Source organism: Anguilla rostrata, chromosome 2 (genome assembly GCF_018555375.3).
Source record: "Anguilla rostrata isolate EN2019 chromosome 2, ASM1855537v3, whole genome shotgun sequence".
In the NCBI taxonomy this organism is placed as follows: Eukaryota; Metazoa; Chordata; class Actinopteri; order Anguilliformes; family Anguillidae; genus Anguilla; species Anguilla rostrata.
This window is the reverse complement of record NC_057934.1, coordinates 70,446,293-70,473,193: the sequence shown is the minus strand read 5'-3', so window position 1 is coordinate 70,473,193 and position 26,901 is coordinate 70,446,293. Positions and strand designations below refer to the sequence as shown.

The 26,901-nt window shown below is 41.5% G+C and overlaps 6 protein-coding genes, 1 long non-coding RNA gene and 1 pseudogene across 7 annotated transcripts; 5 read left to right on the top strand and 3 right to left on the bottom strand.

The window, feature by feature from the left end:
• Positions 1-203: 203 nt before the first annotated feature.
• On the bottom strand, positions 204-4,526 carry LOC135249362 (uncharacterized). The gene is made up of 2 exons (XR_010328663.1): positions 4,213-4,526; positions 204-4,129 (listed from the first exon to the last, which is right to left on the bottom strand). It is a non-coding gene; the product is annotated as an uncharacterized LOC135249362 (long non-coding RNA).
• A 1,427-nt stretch (positions 4,527-5,953) lies between these two features.
• LOC135248625 (zinc finger protein 665-like) lies at positions 5,954-10,026 on the bottom strand. The gene is made up of 2 exons (XM_064323447.1): positions 9,804-10,026; positions 5,954-8,255 (listed from the first exon to the last, which is right to left on the bottom strand). The coding sequence occupies exon 2, from the start codon at positions 8,102-8,104 to the stop codon at positions 5,954-5,956; it is 2,151 nt and encodes a 716-aa protein (XP_064179517.1). The 5' UTR covers positions 8,105-8,255; positions 9,804-10,026.
• Positions 10,027-11,200: 1,174 nt separating this feature from the next.
• On the top strand, positions 11,201-11,657 carry LOC135249343 (histone H2B-like). Its single transcript, XM_064324884.1, has one exon. It carries the CDS (start codon positions 11,236-11,238, stop codon positions 11,608-11,610), a length of 375 nt encoding a protein of 124 aa, XP_064180954.1. The 5' UTR covers positions 11,201-11,235; the 3' UTR covers positions 11,611-11,657.
• Positions 11,658-13,550: 1,893 nt separating this feature from the next.
• On the top strand, positions 13,551-15,048 carry LOC135249330 (histone H1-like). The gene has a single exon (XM_064324865.1). The coding sequence runs from the start codon at positions 14,394-14,396 to the stop codon at positions 15,024-15,026; it is 633 nt and encodes a 210-aa protein (XP_064180935.1). The 5' UTR covers positions 13,551-14,393; the 3' UTR covers positions 15,027-15,048.
• An 872-nt stretch (positions 15,049-15,920) lies between these two features.
• On the top strand, positions 15,921-16,377 carry LOC135249338 (histone H2A). Its single transcript, XM_064324878.1, has one exon. The coding sequence runs from the start codon at positions 15,940-15,942 to the stop codon at positions 16,324-16,326; it is 387 nt and encodes a 128-aa protein (XP_064180948.1). The 5' UTR covers positions 15,921-15,939; the 3' UTR covers positions 16,327-16,377.
• An 865-nt stretch (positions 16,378-17,242) lies between these two features.
• LOC135249333 (histone H3) lies at positions 17,243-17,746 on the top strand. The gene has a single exon (XM_064324871.1). The coding sequence runs from the start codon at positions 17,284-17,286 to the stop codon at positions 17,692-17,694; it is 411 nt and encodes a 136-aa protein (XP_064180941.1). The 5' UTR covers positions 17,243-17,283; the 3' UTR covers positions 17,695-17,746.
• Positions 17,747-18,697: 951 nt separating this feature from the next.
• On the top strand, positions 18,698-19,087 carry LOC135249347 (histone H4). The gene has a single exon (XM_064324888.1). It carries the CDS (start codon positions 18,719-18,721, stop codon positions 19,028-19,030), a length of 312 nt encoding a protein of 103 aa, XP_064180958.1. The 5' UTR covers positions 18,698-18,718; the 3' UTR covers positions 19,031-19,087.
• A 1,660-nt stretch (positions 19,088-20,747) lies between these two features.
• On the bottom strand, positions 20,748-25,745 carry LOC135249297 (zinc finger protein 665-like; annotated as a pseudogene).
• Positions 25,746-26,901: the final 1,156 nt, after the last annotated feature.

The window sequence follows — 26,901 nt, the reverse complement described above, 5'->3', positions numbered from 1 at the left end:
ATGTGACACACACTAAGGAATGGACTTTGCTTCGAATGGAAGTAACTGCAATGAAGAGAGTGTAACAAGTGCTTCAATACTAACACCGTTACTAGAATGGATAAAATCAGGTAAGTATGGACCAGATCAGAAGACAACAGATTCGACTCGAGAGAGAGAGAGGCGGTTTGCACATCAAGAACGAAACACACGGAAGCAGGATCTGCATTTCAAAGGTAAGAGAATGATTGTTTTAATTTTAATTTTAATTTTCCCTTTTTTGGTTCTTTGTACCCTTTGTTTTTTATTACAAAGTAGAAAGCATTAAACAACAACACACATATCTACAAAATGGAAAAAGGAAAAACATACAAGTTGGTCCCAAGCCCTTTTACTTTGTGTCTGTATTTATATTTTCTCTGGTTCCACTAATTTTTGACTATTTTTCCTATCTTTATACCTTAACCATACTTTTAGTATTTCTTTGATGTGTTTCAGTTAATCCCTATTATTAGTTATTTGGTTCTAGTATGATTTGTCACTAATTAGACTTTAGGACTTTTATTTTGAAACCAAAACCCTTATGTAGTACTACTGAAAGTACCTATGCAAAGGAAACTTATCACACTATAACACCAAAACACTTTTCTAAAACACTATCTGTGCAAATCAGTTTAGTCTGTGTGGTTGTTGGACCACTTGTTGCTGAGTTCCAGTTTGTAGAATTCAAACTCTTGTCCTACCACCATCTTAGAAGGCACAATTGAGCTCTTTCCTTCTCTTTAAAATTGCAGGTCGATCACATGGGTGGCTCGCCAGTCCGCGCGCCGCTGTAGCTCTCCAGGGAAGGCAAGCAGGGCGGACGAATCCAGGATCCAGCACAGCAGTTCAAATCCAACAACAAAAAAACAACACTCCAACAAAAAAAAAACCCGGCCAAGGGAATATGTTCAAAGTTGTTCAAAGTTTGGTTTTCAACGATCTTAATGGCGAATGCAGAAAATTTTCTTTCACGCGGTCGTCGCCCAAGGCGATAGAAGAACGTTGCAAATCTTCGTTATTTCTTCATAAATCTGTTTCCTTTCAAGTTACTGTCACTCCTCAAAAAAATATCTGCAATTGTATCCTAAATTCACTTGTAATTCACTTCGAATTAGCTTAATTTTTTCAGAGAAAGTTTCGCATGTCTGCTGTCGCTCAAGCCATCTTGACCAGAGGAAGTTAGGGCGGGCTTGTCATCTGACTGACCAATCAACAAATTTACAACAAGTATCATTATCCGCATTGGTTGTCTAATCCTTCTATCAACTTATCTTTCTGCACATAAAGAAAATGTATTTTTCCTTATTAAGTCTTTTTCTTTTGTCTCCATTTTGAATGATAATTTACTTATTTACTTGCTACTAGTTATTTAAAATGTTTTTCTTTGTTTCACTATCTATTCAATTTGTGTCTTGGAACCCTGGGTTACATCCTCCCCTCTTGAACCTATGCACGTCCCGTTGCATCTACATAACTGACTGGTTAGTGCCGTAGTGATGGTTGCACTAAGGCTCTGCAACAGTGTCTGAATGACTGAAGTCAGGGGGTTTCCTAACTCATGATAGACTGAACTATCTGGTGGCAGAGGGTTTTTCCTGAGGGAACGTCTGGGAGTGCTATCCCTGCCATTCTGCTGATCATTTATTGTCTCCTGGTTGCTTGGAGGGGTGTTAGCAACGACTGCTCCACTCCCTTCCGGTGTCTCTTCCTCTTCACTCTCAGACATATACAAGAGGATGGGTGGCGGTTCATCCATTAAGTTTGGATAGTCTTCTGGAAGTTCGGGAAGTTCTCCAACTCCAGGTTCCTGTTCCGACACCGTTTCAGGTGAGTCTCCTCTCTCAAGTTCGCAGTCAGAAGAGTGCAGGTTCAGCTTCAGGTAAGTTCTTTCTTTCAGGTTCAACTTCAGGTAAGTTCTTTCTTTCAGGTTCGACTGGAGCAGGGTGCAACTCAACAGGAACAACTATAGTGTGCTGTGTCTCATGTGTTGGTTGATTCCTCACCGTCTGCACTGGTCCTGTGTCTGACAGAATTCTAGTGGTAGCCTCCACTGTCTCTCCATATGAGTCGTCATAGACCTCATCTTCCTCAGAAGCAGAGGGATCTCTCATACCCTTCATTGTTCTCGATGTCAGGGCTTCTTCGTGTTCGAGGCCTGCGGACAGCTTTTGGCACGACTGGCTTATCAGGTTCAGCCACAGGCAAGAACCCACAGGGTAACAACAAGTCACGGTGCAGAGTCCAGAGGGGACCATCCTTGTTCTCAGGCCGGACTGTGTACACAGGAAGGTCACCAGCACGTTGGACCACCACATGCACATCAGACTCCCATTTGTCGGCCAACTTGTGTTTCCCTCTTATCCGGACGTTCCGCAGGAGAACACGATCACCAGCTTCAAGGGTTGAGCCCACGACTCGTTTGTCGAACCTGCGCTGGTTACGGTCGGCGGTTTTCAACGCATTACGAGTGGCAACTTTATAGCTCTCTTCCAACCGACTTCTTAGATCGTTCACATACTGGGAGTGTGACTTGGGTAGGCCAAAAGCTAGGTCGACTGGCAGTCGAGGTTGTCGTCCGAACATCAGTTCGTATGGTGCAAATCCAGTCACATCGTTTTTCGTACAGTTGTACGCGTGCACCAGCGGCTTGACGAAATCCTTCCAGTGAGTCTTGTTCTTGCTTTCCAGAGTACCCAACATCTGGAGGAGTGTCCTATTAAAACGCTCCACTGGGTTACCTCTTGGATGGTATGGCATTGTTCTCGTCTTCTGAATACCGGCGATGCGGCGTAGTTCTTTGCATAGGGGGTGGACTGGGACGCAGCTGAAGTGCTGACCCACGGGCAGGATTGGCTACCACGGGCATAGGAAGAGATTTTGAGCAGGGGGTGCTGCTGGCAGAAATGTTAAATCACGACATCATGATTTAAATATTAGTTGCTTTCATGGTATTTTTTAAACTAACAGGGAGTGGCATTAAACTAGATAATTTTCTATCATATTTCAACACAAAAAATGCCCTTTTCCATCGAGGTCAAGGAAAAGTAGTTAGGAAAAGACAGAGGACGTAATTCTTTTGACTATTCGACCGCAGCCCTGGTCTTGTTACTCCCTAGCTATGATGGGCCTAAAATCAGATGCAAACAAACCAACACACAGGTGTGGTGTGGGCCTGTAATGAGAGATTCCATTTTGTCAGAATTGGAGAAAACCTTGCGATATACAGTCCTGAAAGAGACGTTAATAAACTGGCCAAGTCAAATCATTTGCCTTAAAATACAGACAGAGGGTTCCGTTTGCATAGCAATGACAGGAAATGTGTACAGTGGGAACAAAATTGGACCAAGAATTGATCACTGGGACACACTGCACTTCAGCAAGCTGATGATGAAACAAACTCCCCAACAGTGATGCAGATTTCCTGTTGGACAGGTAAGCGGAAACCCAGTCCTGGGCAGTTCTGGATATACCCACCCACTGCCTGAATCTAGAAGGACACAATTAACAAGCAGATCCAGTATAACGTAGATACAGGCATTAATTTATAGTGGAATTTAACCCTGAAATGCATTGAAGTTTTTTTTCAATTATAGTCTTGTTAGACAAAGAGAACATATGTTCATCAGAGCCATCTTGAACAGGGAATTTACAAGGTCTTTCGCAGAGGCCAAATTGACAGTGCAATGTCGGAAAATAAAGACTAAAACAAAGATGCTCAACTGATATCTCTGTAGTGTGTGAGGTCTAATAATCGGCTTTAATTGACAGGCACATTACAGCTTCTGAAGTGGCAGTAAAATAATTGGAAATGGCAGTAAGTTTATTTCCAGAAAACGTTTGCAATACACAAAAACATATTTCTTTTGACAGTATATCCAAACAGATTTCAGTTCTTTCAAACAAATTACGTTGCAGTCAATTTCATAATCGCAAAATACCACCCTTCAATCTACAAGGAATTATGCAAACTACATCATGTAATGGATGCTTTCATCAAACACTTCCCACAATGAATACATTTGTCAGGCTATTTATGTGTAGGAGTTGACCTTTGCCATGAAAATCAAAAACTAGCATTATGCACAGTACGTGGTGGCAATTTAACTCACTTCCTTTGGAAAAACAATCCCTACACTGAAAACATTTGTACGCACTTTGGCTGTGTGACTGCTTTTGTGGCAAGTTAAACACACCCCACACTGTACAACGGTATGAAGCATTTAGTGAAAATGTCATGCACTTGTTTTGGAAAAGCACTTCCCACACAGAGAACACAAATTCTCAGGTGGTTACTTAAATATTTGGGAGAAGCACAATTAATGCATTTGCAGAGCTTTTCACCTGTATGAATTCCATGTTGGCATGAGGCAGTGTGGAAAAGCCCTTACACCACACTTCGATGTTTAGGGCTTTTCCCTTGAATGAATCTTCAGGTGTATTTTTAAGCGACCAACTTCAGAAAAGCCCTTCTCGCACTGTGTACACTTGTGAGGCCTCTCACCTGTATGAATCAGAATCAGAATCAGAATCAGAATCAGGTTTTATTGCCAAGTAGGTTTACACATACGAGGAATTTGTTTTGGTCAGGTGGTGCATAACAGTGAACATAAAATAAGATAAATAAAATGGAATAAACATAGTGCAATAAAAACATAACAGACATAAAATAACATAAACATAGTGCAAACGGTAAACAGTAAACAATAAACAATAGTGCAAGGGGATAAAGTGTTATAAGTACAGGTGCTGTCTGTTTGGTGTCCGTGGGGGTCAGGATAACAGTACAGTATCAGTGGGGGTCCCGGGCCTTGTTGATGAGGCCAGCTGCAGTCGGGAAAAAACTGTTCTTGTGTCGTGAGGTTTTGGTCCTGATGGACCGCAGCCTCCTGCCGGAGGGGAGTGTTTGAAAGAGTTTGTGTCCAGGGTGGGAGGGGTCGGCCACAATCTTTCCTGCCCGCCTCAGGGCCCTGGAGGTGTGCAGGTCCTGGAGGGATGGCAGATTGCAGCCAATCACCCTCTCAGCAGCGCAAATGATACGCTGCAGTCTGCCCTTGTCCTTGGCAGTGGCAGCAGCGTACCAGATGGTGATGGAGGAGGTGAGGATGGACTCAATGATGGCAGTGTAGAAGTGCACCATCATTGTCATTGGCAGGTTGAACTTCTTCAGCTGCCGCAGGAAGTACATCCTCTGCTGAGCCTTCTTGGTGAGGGAGGTGATGTTCAGCTCCCACTTGAGGTCCTGGGTGATGATGGTGCCCAGGAAGCAGAAGGACTCCACAGTGTCGACTGGGGAGTCATGCAGGGTGATGGGGCGGGTGGGGCTGCGTTCCTTCTGAAGTCCACTACCATCTCTACTGTCTTTAGGGCGTTGAGCTCCAGGTTGTTATGGCTGCACCAGGACACCAGATGTTCAATCTCTCTCCTGTAGGCAGACTCATCCCCACCAGAGATGAGTCCAATGAGAGTGGTGTCGTCTGCAAACTTCAGGAGCTTGACTGACTGATGACTGGAGGTGCAGCTATTGGTATACAGGAGAAGAGTAGAGGAGAAAGGACGCAGCCTTGAGGGGAGCCGGTGCTGATGGTCCGGGAGTCGGAGACGTGTTTCCCCAGCTTCACGTGCTGCTTCCTGTCAGACAGGAAGTCGGTGATCCACCTGCAGGTGCAGTCAGGCACGTGCAGCTGGGAAAGCTTGTCCTGTAGTAGAGCCGGGATGATGGTATTGAAGGCGGAGCTGAAGTCCACAAACAGGATCCTGACATAGGTTCCTGCAGTGTCCAGGTGCTGGAGGATGAAGTGGAGGGCCATGTTTACAGCATCGTCCACAGACCTGTTGGCTCTGTATGCGAACTGCAGGGGGTCCAGGAGTGGGTCCGTGATGGTTTTGAGGTGGGACAGTACAAGGCGCTCAAAAGACTTCATAGCCACAGAGGTCAGGGCGACGGGTCTGTAGTCATTGAGTCCTGCGGTCCTTGTTTTTTTGGGGACGGGGATAATGGTAGAATTCTCAGGTGTTGATTTAAATGAGATATTGTGGAAAAGCCCTTCCCACACTGTGTACACTTGTGAGGCTTCTCACCTGTATGAATTCTCAGGTGTCGATTTAAATGAGCTGTTTGGGAAAAGCCCTTCCCGCACTGTGTACACTTGTGAGGCCTCTCACCTGTATGAATTCTCAGGTGTTGATTTAAATGAGATATTTTGGAAAAGCCCTTCCCACACTGTGTACACTTGTGAGGCCTCTCACCTGTATGAATTCTCAGGTGTTGATTTAAATGAGATATTGTGGAAAAGCCCTTCCCGCACTGTGTACACTTGTGAGGCTTCTCACCTGTATGAATTCTCAGGTGTTGATTTAAATGAGATATTTTGGAAAAGCACTTCCCACAAGAAATGCATTCGTAGGGCTTTTCAACGGTATGAATTCTTTTGTGGGCATTTAAATTAGATAGCACAGAAAAGCCCTTCCCACACTGTGTACAATTGTAAGGCTCTTCACCAGTATGAATTCTCTGGTGTATATTCAAATGAGACTTTCCAGAAAAACCCTTCCCACACTGTGTACACTTGTATGCCTTTTTATCTTTGTGAAATCTCAGGTGTCTATGTAAATGACACTTACTTGCAAAACACTTCTCACAAAGAGTACATTTGTAGGGCTTTTCACCTGTATGAACTGTCAAGTGTGTATTTAAATAAGCTTTTCTTTTAAAACACTTCTCACATTGTGTACATTTGTAAGGCTTCTCATCTGTATGACTTCTCTGGTGTACATTTAAATCATATTTTGATTTAAAACACTTCTCACATTGTGTACATTTGTATGGCTTCTCACCTGTATGACTTCTCTGGTGTACATTTAAATCAGATTTTGATTTAAAACACTTCTCACATTGTGTACATTTGTAAGGCTTCTCACCCGTATGAATTCTCAGGTGTACACTTAAATAAGATTTTGTACTAAAACACTTCTCACATTGTGTACATTTGTAAGGCTTCTCACCTGTATGAATTGTCCAGTGGCATTTTAATAAATACTGTTTGGAAAAGCATTTCCCACAATGTACACACTGGTAAGGCTTCTCGCCTGTATGACTTCTCTGGTGTACACTTAAATAAGATTTTTTACTAAAACACTTCTCACATTGTGTACACTTGTAAGGCTTCTCGCCTGTATGAATTGTCCAGTGGGATTTTAATAGAAACTTTGCAGGAAAGCACTTCCCACAATGTACACACTGGTAAGGCATCTCACCTGTATGAATTCTCTGGTGTACACTTAAATAATATTTTGTAGTAAAACACTTCTCACATTGTGTACATTTGTATGGCTTCTCACCTGTATGAATACTCTGGTGTACACTTAAATAATATTTTGTAGTAAAACACTTCTCACATTGTGTACATTTGTATGGCTTTTGACCTGCATTTGTATGCACAGCCTTTTTTTGAAAGATTTTCAAAAGGCTTTGTGTTTTACTTGATTGAATTATCATGGGTTCAATGATCACATTTGTTCTCTGACAGTTTACATGTTTGTTGCTACTATTTGCACTTTTCTGGACAATTCTGGTCAGATTATTTTCACTGTTCATGTCACAGTGATCATTTAAGTCTCCACAATGGGTCAGTAGGCCGTAAGGTTCCTCTTTTTTACAGTTTGGGCTTGGCTGTCCTGCACATTGCCCTGATTCAGTCTGGCCTTTGTGACCAACTCCAGTCCCATTCATCACAGTATTCATGAGATCACTCACTAAAATTTCACTGGATTCAATCTTATCAAATTTAATATGAACACATTTTAAATCATTCAAGTCACTGATATGTTCTGTCTTAAGGTATCCTCCATCATCAGCCTCAGTTTTGATTTGGTCAGGATGCAGATGGGTTACACATCCCAGCTCTGTACTGTCAAGGCTCTCGGTCTTAAGATCCCCAGTGTGGGTGGAGCCCAAATCAGTTTCTGTTTTAGTAAGTGATGTGTGTGTGTGGTGTACATCACTGACCCCACTGTGTGCGGTAACACACTCTGGCTCCAGTGTGTTGAGTCCAGGTGCAGCACACTCTGTCTCTGACTCTGCCATGTGGACAGGCTCCAGTCCACCGAGTTCCTCTTAATTCTGTCTGGTCCTGTCCTGCTCAGTAAGCTCTGGTAGTGTTGTCTCAGTGTCCTGTCTCAGACAGACTCCTGCCTGCATCATACTGCGGCTCAAAAGTACAGCAGACGTGCAGCTCCTGGAGGGACACATGGGAAGGGAGTTAGCCTTAATCACACAGGTCCTGCTGCAGCAGCGAACACATTCTGTACAGTCTGCAGTCCCACAGATACCTGACAAACCACATGGGGGCGCTGTAGCATTATGAGGTGGGTTGAACCCATCCTTTTCCCCTGGGTGATACCTGGGGCTCATTCCAATCGCTTATCTTATGTGTCCTTGTCTCCTCGGTCCTCGTCTGACACTGAAATCAATCGAGGTCCACCATCTTTAAGAACATTTGAACCTGTTAAATGCTCCTTGAAGGAGTAAGGAGGCAGGAGGCACCTGGAGGATGCCTGAGGTAGGAAACATGAGTATACCCTTTTTGGAACGCGTGATGTACAAATGATCGACCTGTGGCTCCACCTCTCCCCGTCTGCAATGCCTGTGATTCACGTTGCTTCAAACTGACGCTTGGTGTCCTTTCCATGTCTCCTTCCTCTGTGTCCTCCGTTAGGTGAAGGAAATGAGCAAGGAAAGGATGTGAGCAAAGGATGCTGGGATGTAAATTATGCAGTAGGAATGAGCCCGAAGGCAGGGCTGGGCGATCGTCTGTCTGTTTGGATCGGCCAAATACGACCTGCAGGGATCGCTGATTGCATCTCCACGGGAGAGTGGGGAGGGCTGCACGTTGGGTTTCTCTTGAACAGGTTATTTGTGCCGTTTGCAGCTTTGAACAATCTAGCTAGTCATTCAGTCAAATTAATAAAAATTATATTCTATTAAGATATTATGCCATAATTATGCAGGCTTCAGGGTTTTTGCCAATAATAAGCCATGGTGCTGTGCCACCGCATGAATTGGGAGTGTCACAGTAACATAAACCCCTAAAACTGAACACATTTAAATGTAATCACTGACAACACACAATACAACATTCTTAAAAATAATCCGACCACCACAATGCATGAAACTCTCAAAACTGGCATCTATAATACTGTAAAGCAGTTTATATCATCCAAAAATCTACTCACAAAAAAAGGCCACCTAATCTCACGGACCTCATAACTCGGTCTGTACAGGCTACCCAATGTAGCAACGATGATCAATATAAAGATTTATCGGGTTTGGGTTATTTTATAAATTTTCATTTGCACATGAAATATATTTTAATCCCGTGCAAACTCGGTTGTTGACAACATGCTGAACTGCCCCAATTTAATTAGTTTCTAATCTCCGCTTGTTTTATTATGTTCTATCAGTTACAGGTTCTCTGGCATTTTTTTTTTCACCAAATCACATCACAGCACTGTTTAGTTCACACGCAATGACCGGGATACTCATAATGTGGCTACTTCGCTAAAAATGAATTCAAATTGCATTGGACATTATGACTAAAAAGAACCATACAGACGCCGATCGAAATCAGACAATCGAAAGGGTAGCAAACTCGAAAATGAATTCTACAATCACGTTTATTTTGCAGCCATTGCCACACTTGTGCAAACGCCGAGAAAAGCTTCCTGGTAAATAAAACTAATAGAACTGATAAAGCATCGATATTTATAGGAGGAGAACAACTTACCCTTATTAATGCTGACTTTACTTCAGTTGGGCTACACCGTTTGTTTAACTTAATGCACTAATTCTCGGCACCGAATGACGCCATTCGCATGTTTCTTAAAGCTTCTTCTTGTTCTTCTCTGTTTAATGGCGGTTAATAAACCAATATTTTGGTTCATTAACGCCACCTACTGGGCTGGAGTGTGGTCTGACGGTTATGCCCTCTTTTCCCAAACGTATTTTTCTGCTAACAATTGCCTCACTTAACAGGCCCTAAACCCTACATATTAACCACGTTTCTTTGCACCCTGTTTTAAAGCAACCGTCACTTTATTCATATTTTGCACTGGACTTTCCTCTTGGACTGTTAAACTCTTACATCCACGGATCTATGTAATGCTCTATGGGGTGGGGGTTATGTGTTACGTGTTTCTTTTCTTATTATGTGTCTTGACTGTTTGGCTGTGATTGTTTGTTGTTCTGTCATGAGCACACCGAGGCAAATTCCTAACAACAAAGTTGTACGGCATTAAAGTATTGAATCTTGAATCTTATCGCCTCCATAGCATCTCCACTTTCAAGGGTGGCACTGATGTATTTTTAACTGCTGCACAAGACATTCTCACTGCTTGAGTCTGAATCATGTCTAGTATTGTTAGTAAGGATTTTGAGGCTGATCCTGAGGACACACATCCAGATCCCTCCACCCCACCCACGACCCGAGGTAGTCAAAGAAGGACACTGTGATCAGCAGTGTCAAAAGCTAAAATCAGTAAAGTTATATAAAAGCCCTCAAAAGCTAACATGACCTGAGGCGAAAAGACAAGACATTTAATGGCTCTGTACAACATTACAGAAAAAAAAAAACTATTTACAATGAAATATATGGACATTAAATATATATATATATATATATATATATATATATATATATATAGCACACTCACACATATAATTGCCAACGTGTTTTCACTTGGGCTTAAAGCTGTATTCTACAAGGTATCTCCAACGTTTAGACAATGTCTCCATTTATATATAGGCATATGGGTATTGTTTCGACAGGACGAATGCCAGATTGCAAACGTGTTAACGCTTTCTTCAGACAACGTTAGAAGCAAGTGATGTGTGTTAAAATAACTGTAATGTAAAAATGGAGATAAAAATTGACTTGGTTTAGAATGTAACCGATTGCCACTGATTTTTTGCTCTCTGTGCGATTACTAGAAAAATGCGGGAGAATGAAAAAAATCCTTTGTGTAAAACTTGGTTTTAAAGCCCGCGAATTTCCGCCAATAGAATTTGAAAAATCAGCCAACAACAGTTGCAGTACAAGCGGCCTCCAATGAGAATTGGTCTGACGTCATCTTAAACCAGGTCTGAATATTTGCATACGGACCGTTTATATGCAAGGAGAACGGATTAGCCGGTATCACTTCGTTTCTGAATTTACAAGAATGCCTGAGCCAGCGAAATCCGCGCCCAAGAAGGGCTCCAAGAAAGCTGTCACCAAGACCGCTGGGAAGGGAGGAAAGAAGCGCAGAAAGTCCAGGAAGGAGAGCTACGCTATCTACGTGTACAAGGTCTTGAAGCAAGTGCATCCTGATACTGGCATTTCATCAAAGGCCATGGGCATCATGAACTCCTTTGTTAATGATATTTTTGAGCGCATTGCTGGTGAGTCTTCCCGTCTGGCTCACTACAACAAGCGTTCTACTATCACTTCAAGGGAGATTCAAACTGCCGTGCGCCTTCTGTTGCCAGGAGAGCTGGCCAAACACGCAGTGTCTGAGGGCACCAAGGCCGTTACAAAGTATACCAGCTCAAAGTAAACTGACGTGCAACGAATCTTAACCCAAAGGCTCTTTTAAGAGCCACCCACACTCTCACGGGAGGCAAAAATACTTTCATTGATGTTCAGTGTGGAGCCGAACTTATTTTGTAACTCAGCCGGCGGAGTTGCATGCATATGCCGTCAAGTCTGTTCTCCCAATCCTTTGATGTGGACGTGCGCAGATGCTTGCGTCCGAAATTCTATATTGAAGTCCAGCTTTAGTTAATAGGACAATCGACCTATTTTAGGGAGATTTAACAATACAGCAGAACCAAGTGCACCCAACGGAGCTTTGAGAAACCGTGCTGCAGTATGCTGTGTAACCTTAGATTCGTGACTACCTCAAGAAAGCGGCACAAGCAAATGAATTTATGCCAGCCTAGAATATGAAACCATAAAGTAAACCGTTCCAATCCTAAAATACATAAGGACACGGTGCTATGGTGTGGGTCTGCGGTTTCTGATTAAAAAATGACCAAAGATTGTGCTGTGCTGATATCTGTGGGGGCTGGGCGGTGGCCTCCAGTGTTTGTGGTAACGTTTCACTTAAATATTCAATATTCATCGCAATTTGACAAGAGGCGCCTGAACCTTTGTATATTATTGTACTTATTATTAAATGCATAGTTTTAGTTAAGAACCAGTTTAAATATATTGCATCTCAAAATTTAAGCAACTGGCATTTTCCAGTGATTGCTGGCTTTGACAAATTGTTTATCACAATTAGATAATCATTTACCCTCCTGATGTCACACATCAAACCTTTATAATCAAAAGTATGAATATTCTATATTCTTGTAAGGAATTTCACTGAAAACTTCCAGGTGACAAAATCTGTTTTTGGTAATGTGCTGTGGCAAACTGGTTATTTAGCATTTGTAAACTGAGACCTACAGCTGAAAACAGGCAATTACTTAAATGCTGAAAATAGTTATTGAAACTAACCCACTAGTGTAAAATGAAGAGTGCAAAGAGAAAAGCCTGTGCTCAATCAACATTTGTTTTAATTTTTTTTAAATGACACACACATGACTCCTTTACTTCACAAATCAGACTGGTCAATTAGTTGAAGCAATTGCTGAACTCACCATGCCATGGCTGTGGGGGTGGGGGGGATAAATAAAACCACTGTTTTGTTAAAACCACTGACTGTCTGAGTGCACTGAGCAAGAAACAATAAATCACATATTACTGGATTGCAAAAGATTTTTTAAAAATGACTTGGTTTCAGTATTAATATTAATCTTAATGTTATCAAATATGGATGTGTTATGGACAACATACCGAAACAACTCAAAGAATTTCATTGAATGGCAATATGTATTGTAAAAATGAAAACTAGGTGTAAAGCCTGTATTGACAAAATGGTAAATGGATGGTAAATGGACTGCATTTATATAGTGCTTTTATCCAAAGCGCTTTACAATTGATGCCTCTCATTCGCCAGAGCAGTTGGGGGTTAGGGGTTAGGTGTCTTGCTCAAGGACACTTCGACATGCCCAGGGCGGGGTTTGAACCGGCAACCCTCCGAGTGCCAGACAATTGGTCTTACCTCCTGAGCTATGTCGCCAAAAGGTGAACAAAAGAGAAAGAAATTCTTGCTTTTCATTGCCAGTCAAAGTTGGACAAATATCGATTGAATCCCACCCAAGGCAAATGAAAAATAAACCTGCATTGTGTTCTTATCTCTTACAGCACAAAATCCAAATGATGGAACTATAGTAAATGCTTTCAATATCCTAAAAAAATTGGTTGGATAGAAATCCAGCAGTTCCAACTCAAACTTCAGCCTTTTATTTAAGTTTATGATTTCTGCAAGGACTGATTTGTCTTGTTTGTTTTTTTGTTTTTTTGCTCACAAAATAATCATCTTTTAGATTTTATTACTTTCGTTTTCACTATTTAAATTTTGACAATTACCCCCCCACCCCCCCAAAGGCGACCAATTTCTTCTAATTTTATGGATGCAAGGGGAAGGTTTCACACGTTTTATGACCTAAAATGTGATCACCCATAGGGATATCAGGCGTCTGAAGAGCGTACATTTAGGCACTGCATGGGCACGTCCGAAAGAAGTTACATGAAAACGCGGATTAATTTACATAGCAGTATATTAATGACAATAGAGAAAATACATTAGTCTCGGTATAATAAGCTAAACAATGTTTTTTATTTTATTTTATTTATTTTTTATAAACCATAATGGCTGGTTCAGCAAACGTTGATGTGTAACGGTGATGAATCTCAGCGAAGACTTGCGTTGTGCTTTACTGCCAGAACTAGAAGTCCTGCACAACCGCTTCACTTCGGTATTGCATGAGTCTTTCAGCCTTTCCCGTTTCCACACGGGGCTTCTGTGAATAATGAACGAACACTTTTAACGTGTGTGATATGTTTGATGGTTTTAAAAGACGAATCGTGTGGGAGAAGCACTTTTGACAGGTACTTGTCTGTGACCAGTGTCGATGTTTTGGACAGGCTGGAGAAAATGCGGCCACACTGTTCAGGGCACAGAAGTTAATTTGTAGGCAGAAGGACTTTTGTTGAAGTTTACCTGCGTTTTTTGCTAGTAAAAGTACTGTACAGTGTTTTATTTTATCAATATTGACGCAGAGAAAACACAAGTGAACCGAATTCTCAGGAACCGAGACGCTGCACCGGGCTGGTTGAGTCTACATGGTCCTCATGTAGCATTTAAGTCCAGCCCCCTGTGCGGGAACAGCGAAAGGGTATTGTATTACGTACTGCAAACGTGATTAGAGAAAATCTGACTGAAGAATTATGTCGGAAGTTGCTCCAGCTCCAGCCGCCGCCGCTCCGGCTAAGGCTCCCAAGAAGAAAGCGGCAAGCAAGCCCAAAAATGCGGGGCCTAGCGTTGGGCAGTTGATTGTGAAAGTAATTTCTGCTTCCAAGGAGAGGAGCGGAGTATCTCTGGCTGCGTTGAAGAAAGGTCTGGTCGCCAATGGCTACGATGTGGAGAAAAACAACTCACGCGTAAGGCTAGCTGTTAGAAGCCTGGTGACTAAGGGGACCTTGCTTCAGACAAAGGGAACCGGCGCATCTGGCTCATTTAAGCTCAACAAAAAACAGGAGAGTGTGAAGAAACCCGCTAAGAAAGCAGCTCCTAAAGCTAAGAAGCCCGTTGCGGTCAAGAAGGCAGCAGCGAAGAAGCCTGCGGCCAAGAAGTCGCCGAAGAAGAAGCCCGCTGCAGCTAAGGCGAAGAAGAGCCCAAAGAAACCCAAGAAGCCGACAGCTGCGGCGAAGAAGCCGGTCAAGAGTCCGAAGAAAACCAAGAAGCCGGCAGCAGCAGCCAAGAAGGCGGCCAAGAGTCCTAAGAAAGCGAAGGCGGCCAAGCCAAAAGTTGCCAAACCTAAGACCACCAAGGCCAAGAAAGCGGCTCCCAAGAAGAAGTGAACGCATATTACGCTATAACGTAAATTTACGAAGTTCAAAGGCTCTTTTAAGAGCCATCCACAGCTTCTTGAAAGTGCAAGTCCATGTGTCTAGTTAAGGATATCTATTGAACTCGAGAAGAAAGCTTGTCAGCCGTCTGTGTGTGTCATATATATATATATATGTATATTAATCTGGAGGCATGCACAAACACATCCAGGCACCACTACAATCTACGCGTATGTGGACTATACTGGTATTCTGTGTTCTTCTGCTCCCTCTAAACTCAATGGTTCATAGGTGATTGTTATAGATGAATGAATATCAATATACCGGTTTACGTTACTTGATATTGAGCTGAATCTAGATCACTGTGGAGGAGAATAAAACCGACAGAAAAGAAAGAAAAATAGAATGAAAGTAAAAACGGTTTTAATGTGGAAATAAACTGAAGAATTCACGTGAAATTTATAAACATTTTCTGGACCCATCATACACATTTTGGCAGTGAAATTGTTATACAATAGATATTAATCAGACTCAATTCCAGTAATTCAGATGATTTCTGAATAAAGGGGGAAACAATGCATACGGTTTATAAAATGTGCCTTGGTCATTAATGTATATATAGAAGTAACGCGAGACTTTTGTGTTCGTCTTATATGTTGACATGCTTGATTGTTTCTTGAATTACCGGTTTTCAAGCATTCAAACTTTATAATGCCTGAAATTTCAATTAAGCGCTTTTTACAAAGTACCGATGAGACTCAATTCAGTACTGTGCTGTGAGCGCCATGTAAAAATTGTCCTCCTATTTCATTGGACAACATTCCACCAACGCTGCAGCCAATGGGTGAATAGAGTGTTGCTATAAGAGTGACACTCCTCTACTCCGTCTTATTCTTTTTTCTCTCCTCATAGAACAAGAGTGAAAATGAGTGGACGGGGCAAAACTGGCGGTAAGGCGAGGGCGAAGGCTAAGACTCGTTCATCGAGGGCGGGACTGCAGTTTCCAGTAGGTCGCGTTCACCGCTTGCTGCGTAAAGGAAACTATGCCGAGCGCGTTGGTGCCGGTGCTCCAGTTTATCTGGCTGCTGTGCTCGAGTATCTGACCGCTGAAATTCTGGAGCTGGCTGGTAATGCGGCCCGCGACAACAAGAAAACTCGCATCATTCCCAGACATCTGCAGCTGGCAGTGCGTAATGACGAAGAGCTGAACAAACTGCTCGGAGGCGTCACTATCGCCCAGGGCGGAGTACTGCCCAACATCCAAGCTGTTCTGCTCCCCAAGAAAACCGAAAAGGCTGTGAAGGCAAAGTGATTTGTCTCTCACGAGGACCATTCACCCAAAGGCTCTTTTAAGAGCCACCAAGTCTGTATCAAGAACACAATTTCCATTTCAACCATAAGTTTACGATAGTTTCTTGTCGATTTTAATATTGTTCAATGGTTTTTGGGTTCTGGGAACCAAACCGTATTTGCACCACTAATTAAATTGTGGAAAACCGGATGTGGGAAGTGTTCAAGTGATACTATTAAACCAATTAGAAATGCATTGAAAAGGAAAGTTTAGTTACTCTGATTATTCACTCGCATTGATAGACGCATTGTTAGATACCACAACCATGAAGAATAAAAGTCCCATATACGAAGCGTTTAACTGATCAAATTAAGTGGAAGTGTGGACGCATGACGCATGGCCACTACAACTAACCGTTTGGTAATGAATTCATAAACTGTTTACATTGGACGTTTAATCAAAGTTTTGTATTGAATAAATCTTATTCCATTAACTAACCATATTAATGTCGCATGTCAAATTGCGAAATGTGCTTCGTATGCCCTGGGAGGATAATTTTTATTTGTAAAAAATCTTTCTGATGTTCTACTCACATTAGCAATATTGCTGTATGCGACGTTGGAGTAAATCGGAAGACGGAGTGTAGCAAAGACTTGAGCAAGGTACTTAACCTACATTGCTTCAGTATATATCCAGTTGTATAAATGGATACAATGTAAAAAGTTGAGTAAGTCGCTCTGGATAAGAGCGTCTGCTAAATGCCTGTAATGTAATGTAAAATCAAGGCGGTAAGAAAAAAGTTTAAATTTTTGGCGGCTGAGGAAACGGAAGGAACGATCCAATGGAGGGAATGGAGGGAAGATCCGGGCCAATGAGGATCCGTAAAATCTTATCCAATCAACTCCTCGCTAGTATGCTTTAAATGTGTGTCGGCGGCATCGCGCTACATTCTGACAACCGAGTCTTGAATAAGAAGAAATGGCCAGAACTAAGCAGACCGCACGTAAGTCAACTGGTGGTAAAGCCCCCAGAAAACAGCTTGCCACGAAGGCGGCGCGTAAGAGCGCGCCTGCAACGGGCGGCGTGAAGAAGCCTCACCGCTACAGGCCTGGTACTGTGGCTCTGCGAGAAATCCGCCGTTATCAGAAGTCTACTGAGCTACTGATTCGTAAACTGCCCTTCCAGCGCCTTGTGAGAGAGATCGCTCAGGATTTCAAGACCGATCTCCGATTCCAAAGCTCAGCAGTCATGGCTCTGCAGGAGGCTAGCGAGGCATATCTCGTTGGTCTGTTCGAGGACACCAATCTGTGCGCAATTCACGCCAAGAGAGTGACCATCATGCCCAAGGATATCCAGCTAGCCCGCCGCATCCGGGGAGAGCGCGCTTAAGACAGCTTGCCAGCACGCAATCCATACAACAAAGGCTCTTTTAAGAGCCACTTCAATTCTTGTCAGAGCAAATATCTCTTCTCTATGTCTGTGCGTGTGCTTATGTGATTTTTGTGCTTAGATTGCCAATTCCTTCGAACATTTAATGCTGCAATGTAGCTCACAGATTCACTGGTGTGAATAAAGGGCCTGGTATTCTCTCTTCAGTGAGCGGCCTGGGTGTGTCTCAAATCGTCTTTTTGCGAAACCCGTCAAACTCCATCAATATATATCAACTACAATATTCTTGTAATGGACATAATTAAACATTTCTCACTTACACCCATTTTTGTGGACTGCGTGTAAGTAGACGAACTTTTGCATTCAGTGTTGATTGTAACATGTGCACGTTAAAATAAAAAAGCACAAAAATAAATCAGTTGGATAAAAATTATTTTAATCTGTTTTGGAACATTTCATTTGGACACAATTGGAGCTTAATTGTATTTTAAAATGCTGTTTAAGTTCATAACGCTTAGTTAGGGGCGACATAGCTCAGGAGGTAAGACCGATTGTCTGGCAGTTGGAGGGTTGCCGGTTCAAACCCCGCCCTGGGCGTGTCGAAGTGTCCTTGAGCAAGACACCTAACCCCTAACTGCTCCGGCGAATGAGAGGCATCAATTGTAAAGCGCTTTGGATAAAAGCGCTATATAAATGCAGTCCATTTACCATTTAGTTACGCTAGACTACTATGATATGCTAGTGTTCTGTACTAGCTTTGTGATATTCATTTGTATCAACTCTAGTTTTAATAATCTTAGAAGTAGACGATATGCTCTGTTGGTCTTTTATATTCAAATGCCTAGTTTGGTGCGCTGTGCTCCAACGCTCGGAAGTCTGGGAGTGCTGGAGGCGGGCTTTAGCTATAGCCGCCTTTTCGTTGATACGTGGCTTCAATCAGGTCGTCGTTGCGCAGATACATACGCGTGTTTATGCAGCTAGAGTTCATAATTCCTTGTGAAGAACTCGCTCTTGTGTGAAGAAAATGAGTGGTCGGGGAAAAGGCGGGAAAGGTCTTGGGAAAGGAGGCGCTAAGCGTCATCGCAAAGTTCTCCGTGACAACATCCAAGGTATTACTAAACCTGCGATTCGTCGTTTAGCTCGCCGTGGAGGAGTCAAGCGTATTTCTGGTCTCATCTACGAAGAGACCCGAGGAGTGCTTAAGGTGTTTTTGGAGAACGTTATCCGCGATGCAGTCACCTACACCGAGCACGCCAAGAGAAAGACCGTCACCGCTATGGATGTGGTTTATGCTCTGAAGCGTCAGGGTCGCACTCTGTACGGCTTCGGTGGGTAAACCTCTCTTCCAGTAAATCAGTTTCGGAACTACCCAAAGGCTCTTTTAAGAGCCGCCCACATTTTCACTGAAACGCAGCATTTCCTCTATGTCGAGCTCATCGCTCTATATTGACATTGTGAAGGCTGTACCTACTACTTGGCTCCTCCTGTTTGTGAAAATGAAAGGCACTAGACTAGGCACGTGGAGGGAATATCCAACCATTGTGATATTAAGTAACTGCAACAACGAAACGCAGTGTTTCATTGTAACCTGCATCGCTTTATTGCATCTGGTACACGAAGGTACTGTCAATAGCAATACTCGCTCTTTTGTATTATGCACGTATTGGTAATATGTATCGAAATGACAGAACTGTAAACGCATTACGACATGACATGGGAAAACGTACCCCTATTCGCTGATGACTCAACTACTTGAAATCAATAATTGCTTTAAACTGATGTAAATAACACAATGTAATTCTCGGCGGCGAATGACCCCATGTGTGGTAGAGTCGTGTGAAACATAAACGTACGAGAGAGATGAATGGACACAGTGAATCCATGAAAAAGCTCTATCAGTGTGAAGCCAACCAGAATAGACCGCAACAAGAAGGTGACTTCCAGGAATGTCCGAGATCGTGAAATTTCACATTAAAAGTTAGAATTTACGCTCTCATGATATGTTGTAGTTTTGAACACAAAAAACCATCAGCGCACAGTCTCCTGCATGGTTATAACATGGTTTGGTTATTTAACATATTTGCAAGGCTTCATTAATGTTCAATAACAGAACAGAGCATTTGCCAGCATCAGCTGAAGCACGTATCATAAGTTACCCTGACAAGATCTGTTTCACTACAATGTGGTTTACGAGAACACATTATTGTTTTCCAACATCTCTAACAGCAGTCTTCAAACAGCTTTCTTCAGGATTTTGGAAATGAACAAAGCTTGGGGTAGGCCTGAATTGATGTGGGAGTAATGAATCAAGACTGGGCTTTTAACGAGACTGAGTATAAGCTTATTTGAAGTAATCTGGAACACAGCCAGCAGAAAGAGAGCCATTAACAACAGTTCAGGCCAGTAATACCCATGAACTTAAAGGAGGGATGTGGTTAACGCATCTACAGGACTGGATGCTGATTTCACAGAGGATACATTTCCATACGTGAACAGGAAATATAAACCCTCGGGTGCATGCAAGTTATATAAAATGAAAGTTCTTTCAGACAGACAGCATATTTATCAAAACTACAGTTAAATGCAAAAGTATTGGGACAGTGACACAATTTTTTGTTTTTGTTTTGGCGCAGTACTCCAGCAGACTGAATCTGAAATAAAACAATAAATATGGAGTTGGAAAGTGCAGACTGTCAGCTTGAGGGCATTTAAATCCATACTGTGTTCATATCTGTGTAAGAAGTACAACCCTTTTTATACACTGTAACCACATTTTAGGTGAGTAAGTATTAAAACAATTGAAATTCCAAACAAATATAGTTCTTGCACAATTGGTGTTATGAGTTTCGTGCAACAGGGATTAATCCACATTAACCCCTTTGGTATCACAAGCCTGAAAATGACATAACCAAAACAAAATGGTAATGGTTAGTATTCTTGAACCTTTTTTGACTACGGTCATAATCCTGGTCTGTTTTTGCAAAGTAACCCTTGGGAGATTGTTTATTACTCTAAATATTTCTTAAAGGAAAATAACAGAAGCTCAAACACAGTGAAAGTGGAAGTTTTTTTTTTTCCTCACCTAAAAGGTTTTATTTGAATGGATGCAGATGTTTGTGGGCGTTCCTGGTTGCCTTAGAAACACAATGGAGCCACAGCCACAATGTTGGCGAAATCCTGGTCCAAGTTTAACAACAAAACCATCAAAAATTTACATTCTGCATAGTTTTTTTTTTCTAAGCTATGTCTAGGCGAGTTTCCAAAAAGGTCATTTGGAGACTACAAAAAGACAATTGGAGATTACTTCGCTTTCCCCCTGCCTGTCACCCTGAGTGACAGAGACTGAGAACCTGGAGTTATAACACTTTCACATCGTATATCGTGAGACCACACTGATTCACCGTTAAAAAAAACTGCATGAATGTAAATAAATCCATGATTTAAGGGGTTGACAGGAGTAGTAAATAAACAAAAACAATCAAACAGCAAAGGATATGAGTTTATACAGATATTTACATGTCATATAGGACTTGGTACATGTACATTCAGAATGTACAATGATTTCATATACACTTCATATATAACATTGAAAAATAAAGAGTAAAACAAAAATCCTCAACTGATGTACCTGATAAAACATACTTCCTTAAGTCTAATAACCAGTTTCAGCTGACATGCACAATAATGTTGCTACATTGGCAGTCAAAGACCTGAAAATGCAGGTATTGTCCATTTTCAGAATACTACTTTGCAATACAGATCGCTATGTTTTCCTCTACAGTTTTCACATCGTTTATTTAAAAAAAAATGTTTAAAAAATTAACTTCGCAAAATGTCACCTTTTAATCTAGAAGGAATAACAAATCAGCATTCACATTATAAAAAAGAAAAATGTCAGAAACAATTGTTATAAAAGGAAAATGATACCGCAGTTTGTCCTCGTCATTGTGCTGTGTTTTTTGTTTGGCCTCTCTGTCCAAAATATGATCAACAAGGAATATCAAAAGGACAACTTTAAGCTGCATAACTACAAACACTGCAAAATGGTTGGATTTCAGCATTTTATAAGTGCACCTTGTTATATTGTGGCAATTAAACTCCCTCCTTTGGGAAAAACATATCATATGGTGAAAAAATTTGCATAGCTTTTCAGCTGGGCAAATACTGGTGGCAATTTAAATGGTCTTCTCTTGAGACATTGCACACTCTACACATGTAAAGATTTTTCATCAGCGTGAAGCGTCTTATGTAAATGTAATGTAATCATTTCAAAAAAGCACTTCCCACACTGAGAACGTGTAGGGCTTTTCATCGGCATGAATTCTCAGGTGTGTATTTAAATCAGATTATCTATGAAAACATTTCTCACGCTGTGTACACTTGTATGGTTTTACACCTGTATGAATTCTCTGGTGGCGATTTAAACTAGTTATTGTGGAAAAACATTTCTCACACTGTGTACACTTGTATGGTTTTTCACCTGTATGACTTCTCTGGTGGTTATTTAAATTAGATTTTGTAGAAAAGCACTTCTGACACTGTGTACACTTGAAAGGTTTTTCTCCTGTATGAATTCTCTGGTGGCTGTTTAAACTAGATATTGAGGAAAAACAATTCTCACACTGTGCACACTTGTATGGTTTTTCACCTGTATGAATTCTCTGGTGGGTATTTAAATAAGACATTGTGGTAAAGCATTTCCCACACTGTGTACACTTGTATGGCTTCTCACCTGTATGAATTCTATAGTGTGTATTCAAGTGAGATATTGCAGAAAAGCACTTCCCACACTGTGCACATTTGTAAAGATTTTCACCTGTATGAAATCTCTGGTGGCTATTTAAATTAGATATTGTGGAAAAGCACTTCCCACACTGTGTACACTTGTAGGGCTTTTCACCTGTATGAATTCTCTTATGGCTATTCAAACGAGATATTGTGGAAAAGCACTTCCCACACTGTGCACAATTATATGGCATTTTACCTGTATGAATTCTCAGGTGCCTATTTAAATGAGAAATTGTGGAAAAGCACTTTCCACACTGTGTACAATTGTATGGCTTTTCACCTGCATGAATTCTCTGGTGGCCATTTAACTGAGATATTTTGGAAAAGCACTTTCCACACTGTGTACAATTGAATGGCCTTTCAACTGTATGAATTCTCAGGTGTGTATTCAAATCTGATTTTGCACAAAAACACTTCTCACACTGAGTACACTTGTATGGTTTTTCACCTGTATGTATTCTCTTGTGGGTATTTAAATAAGACATTGTGGAAAAGCATTTCCCACACTGTGAACACTTATATGGCTTTTCACCTGTATGAATTCTATGGTGTGTATTTAAGTGAGATATTGCAGAAAAGCACTTCCCACACTGTGCACATTTGTAAAGCTTTTCACCTGTATGTAATCTCTGGTGGCTATTTAAATTAGATATTGTGGAAAAGCATTTCCCACACTGTGAACACTTATATGGCTTTTGACTTGTATGAATTATCTCGTGGCTATTTAAAAGTGATATTGTGGAAAAGCACTTCCCACATTGTGTACATTTGTATGGCTTTTCAACGGTATGAATTCTCCTGTGGCCATTTAATTGAGTTATTTTGGAAAAGCACTTCCCACACTGTGTACAACTGTATGGCCTTTCAACTGTATGAATTATCAGGTGAGTATTAAAATCAGATTTTGCACAAAAACACTGGTGACACTGTTCACACCTGTATGATTTTTCATCTGTATGAATTCTCTGGTGGCTATTTAAATTTGATTTTGCAGAAAAGCACTTCCCACACTGTGTGCACTTGTATGGTTTTTCACCTGTATGAATTCTCTGGTGGGTATTTAAATAAGACATTGTGGAAAAGCACTTCTGACACTGTGTACACTTGAAAGGCTTTTCACCTGTATGAATTCTATGGTGTGTATTTAAGTGAGTCACTGCAGAAAAGCACTTCCCACACTGTGCACACTTGTAAAGCTTTTCACCTGTATGAAACCTCTGGTGGCTATTTAAATTAGATATTGTAGAAAAGCACTTCCCACACTGTGTACACTTGTAGCGCTTTTCACCTGTATGACTTCTCTTGTGGCCATTTAACAGAGATAGGGTAGGAAAGCACTTTGCACACAGTGTACACCTGTATGGCTTCTCAACGGTTTCATTTTCACCTTTATTCCTATGAACTGTCTTCTTTTGAAAGAAATTCAAATGGTGTGGGGTTTTACTTAAATTCATTGTCAGGGGTTCAACTACCACATTTGTCATCTGACAATTAACATGATTGCTGCAACAATTAGTACTTTTCTGGACAATTTGAGTCTTATTAATCTCATTGTTTATGTTACAATGTTGACTTAATTCCCCACATTGGGTGTGCGGGTACTCAATTTCTTCTTTTTTACAGTTTATGTCTGGCTCTCCTGCACATTGCCCTGATTCAGTTTGTTCTTTGTGACCAACACCAGCTCCATTCATCACAGTATTCACGAGATCATTCACTAAACGTTCACTGAATTCACATTTAATTTGGTCAAATTTAATATCAACACATTTAATATCCTGCATGTGTTCTACCAGAAAGTATCCTCCATCATCGGCCTCTGTCTTGATTTGGTCAGGATGCAGATGGGTTACATATCCAAGCTCTGTACTGTCTAGGCCTTCTGTCTTAATAATACCCCGTGTGTGGGAGGAGCCAAGATCAGTTTCTGTTTTAATCAGTGACGTGTGTGTGTGGTGTAAATCACTGACCCCGCTGTGTGCTGTAACACACTCTGGCTCCAGTGTGTTGAGTCCTGGTGCAGCACACTCTGTCTCTGACTCTGCCATGTGGACAGACTCCAGTCCACCGAGTTCCTCTTCTTCCTGTCTGATCCTGTGCTGCTGAGTGAGCTCTGGTAGTGTTGTCTCAGTGTCCTGTCTCAGACAGACTCCTGCCTGCATCATACTGCTGCTCAGAAGGTGTGCAGAAGTGCAGCTCCTGGAGAGAAACAGGGGAAGGGATTTAGTTTTAATCAAACAGGTTGTACTGCAACAGCTGACACATTCTTTACAGTCTGTGGTCCTGCAGATGTCTGGCTGACCACAGGGGGCACTCTTGCTTTATGAGGTGGGCAGAATCCTTACTCTCCACTTGAGTGATACCGAGTCTCAAGTCAATTTTCAAAAAATAGTTTTAACTTCTTCTACCATACTGTTTTCGTTTTGCACGTGTGTTTTCAGCACCATTTGTCATTGAGAAAACAAACACACCCGCTATGTACAGAAAACGTGAAAAAAACGTTTTTGAAAGCTGCTTGCTTGTAAACAGTTTACTTTCCATATAAAATTCGAATTACAGCGAACAATGGCAGTGCTTTCATTCACATCGTCAACATAGCATATCTAAGTAGACATGTTTAACATCTTGCTCACACGCGATAAAAGCTAGATGGCTTCCGAACGTTAGCTGGTCACTTTCGTACAAGTCATTACTTTTATTTAAAGATACATTCTTTTAATATTTTTTCCCCGATTGACACCGCGTCCAAAAGATGGACTTGGTGTATAAAGTGAACCAATTGATGAGACCAAAGAGCAGGGTCTCACACACCACTGTTCTGACACAGTTGTCATTTCACACACCACATCTCTTCACCACAGATCACAATACGTAGCAAAATCTAACGGACTGTAATCCTACTGACCTTGAGAGTCAGTGCTATGTTTTCAAATAGGGAAAGTTAATTTTACAATCACATGCGGTTTGCTACTGCGACATAACCAAACATAAGGAAAGAAAAGTGACCCGATTTGAATCACGTAAACGAAACTGTTAAAGAATCAAGGTCACGTGTATTTAAAACCCTTACCCCTATCCGATCATGACTCAAACTCAGTCGTTCGCTTAATTTGGTGTAAACGACACGGGAATGTAGGCGAATTCTCGGCGGCGAATAATCCCACGCACGCCTAAAAGGTGTGTGAATCATAAATCGTAAGGTAGACTTCAGCACAGCATTGTGAACAGGCCTCTCACATTTCCGGGTAGGAAAACCGGAAGGGATGATAACCATAGACATACATACATGCTGGTGCCTGAAGCGATAACCGGAACTAAATTACATTACAATTAAACTACATCTGGTTTACACACCCAGAAATGTGAAATATACCAGCAGCTTCACAGTGTTGTACGCTCTGTGGTTCAATCATCGTTAACACGCGCGTGGGATCATTGGTTCCAAGAATGACTTTACATCAAGTTAAGCAAATTATGCACTTCAAGTAGAGTCACCAACGAATAGGGGTAAGTTGTCCCACCCTCACAATCTTGATTCTTTAACTGTTAGTTTTCTTTACCAGCAAGCCTCTGCTGCAGATCATCGTGTCACTTTCCATTCCCTAGTGTTTGCACAAGTGTGGCAATACCTGCAAACATTATCGTGATTGTCGAATTCGTTTTCGTTACTTCTCTATGGGATGGTCAATACGATTACAGTTTGCTAAATGTGTATGATGTCGCTACTCTTGCGGTTCTTAAATAAATGAATCAATGAAGCATGCGGAAGTCCTGGAAAAACCTGGTTTGGTTTGTATCACCTGTGTTCTTTTTAAAATATATTTTGCAGTGCAGTCGAGCCAAATAATTCATTTTTAGCGAAGTAGCCACATTATGGCTATCCCGGCTATTGCTCATCACAAAGCCATGTCATGATGTGATTTGGTTGAAAACAATGCTGGAGAAACTTTAATTGAAGGAAGATTATGAAGGAAGGAAGAACAAGCAGTGATTAGGAGCGGAATTATCATCTTAAACCCTGTTTAGGATCCAGGCTTTTTTGTAAGAATACCCCCGTTCAAGATCATAAATAAAATTGGAAACAAATAAGTTGGTGTCCAAGGGAGTAGCCCACATAAGTTTACAAATACAAATGGCCATTGTCACCACGTTGAAAGTGGCACCCGTAAGTGGATGCTGTTACTCACCACTCGTTCTGTTCACATTCACTTTGAAAGTGCTTCTTACTCTCATAAGTACCTGGTCAGTTAGACTGCAGAAACACATGGTTCAAAGCTTGAAATAAAGCGAACCTTTGTACCAAAATGACTAAATCCCTTGATCACATGGGATTCTGATTCCGTAAACATGCAGGACATATTTATTCTGAAAAATAACAAAGAAATACGTTTTTGTATCTTAAACAATATTCCAGTTTGG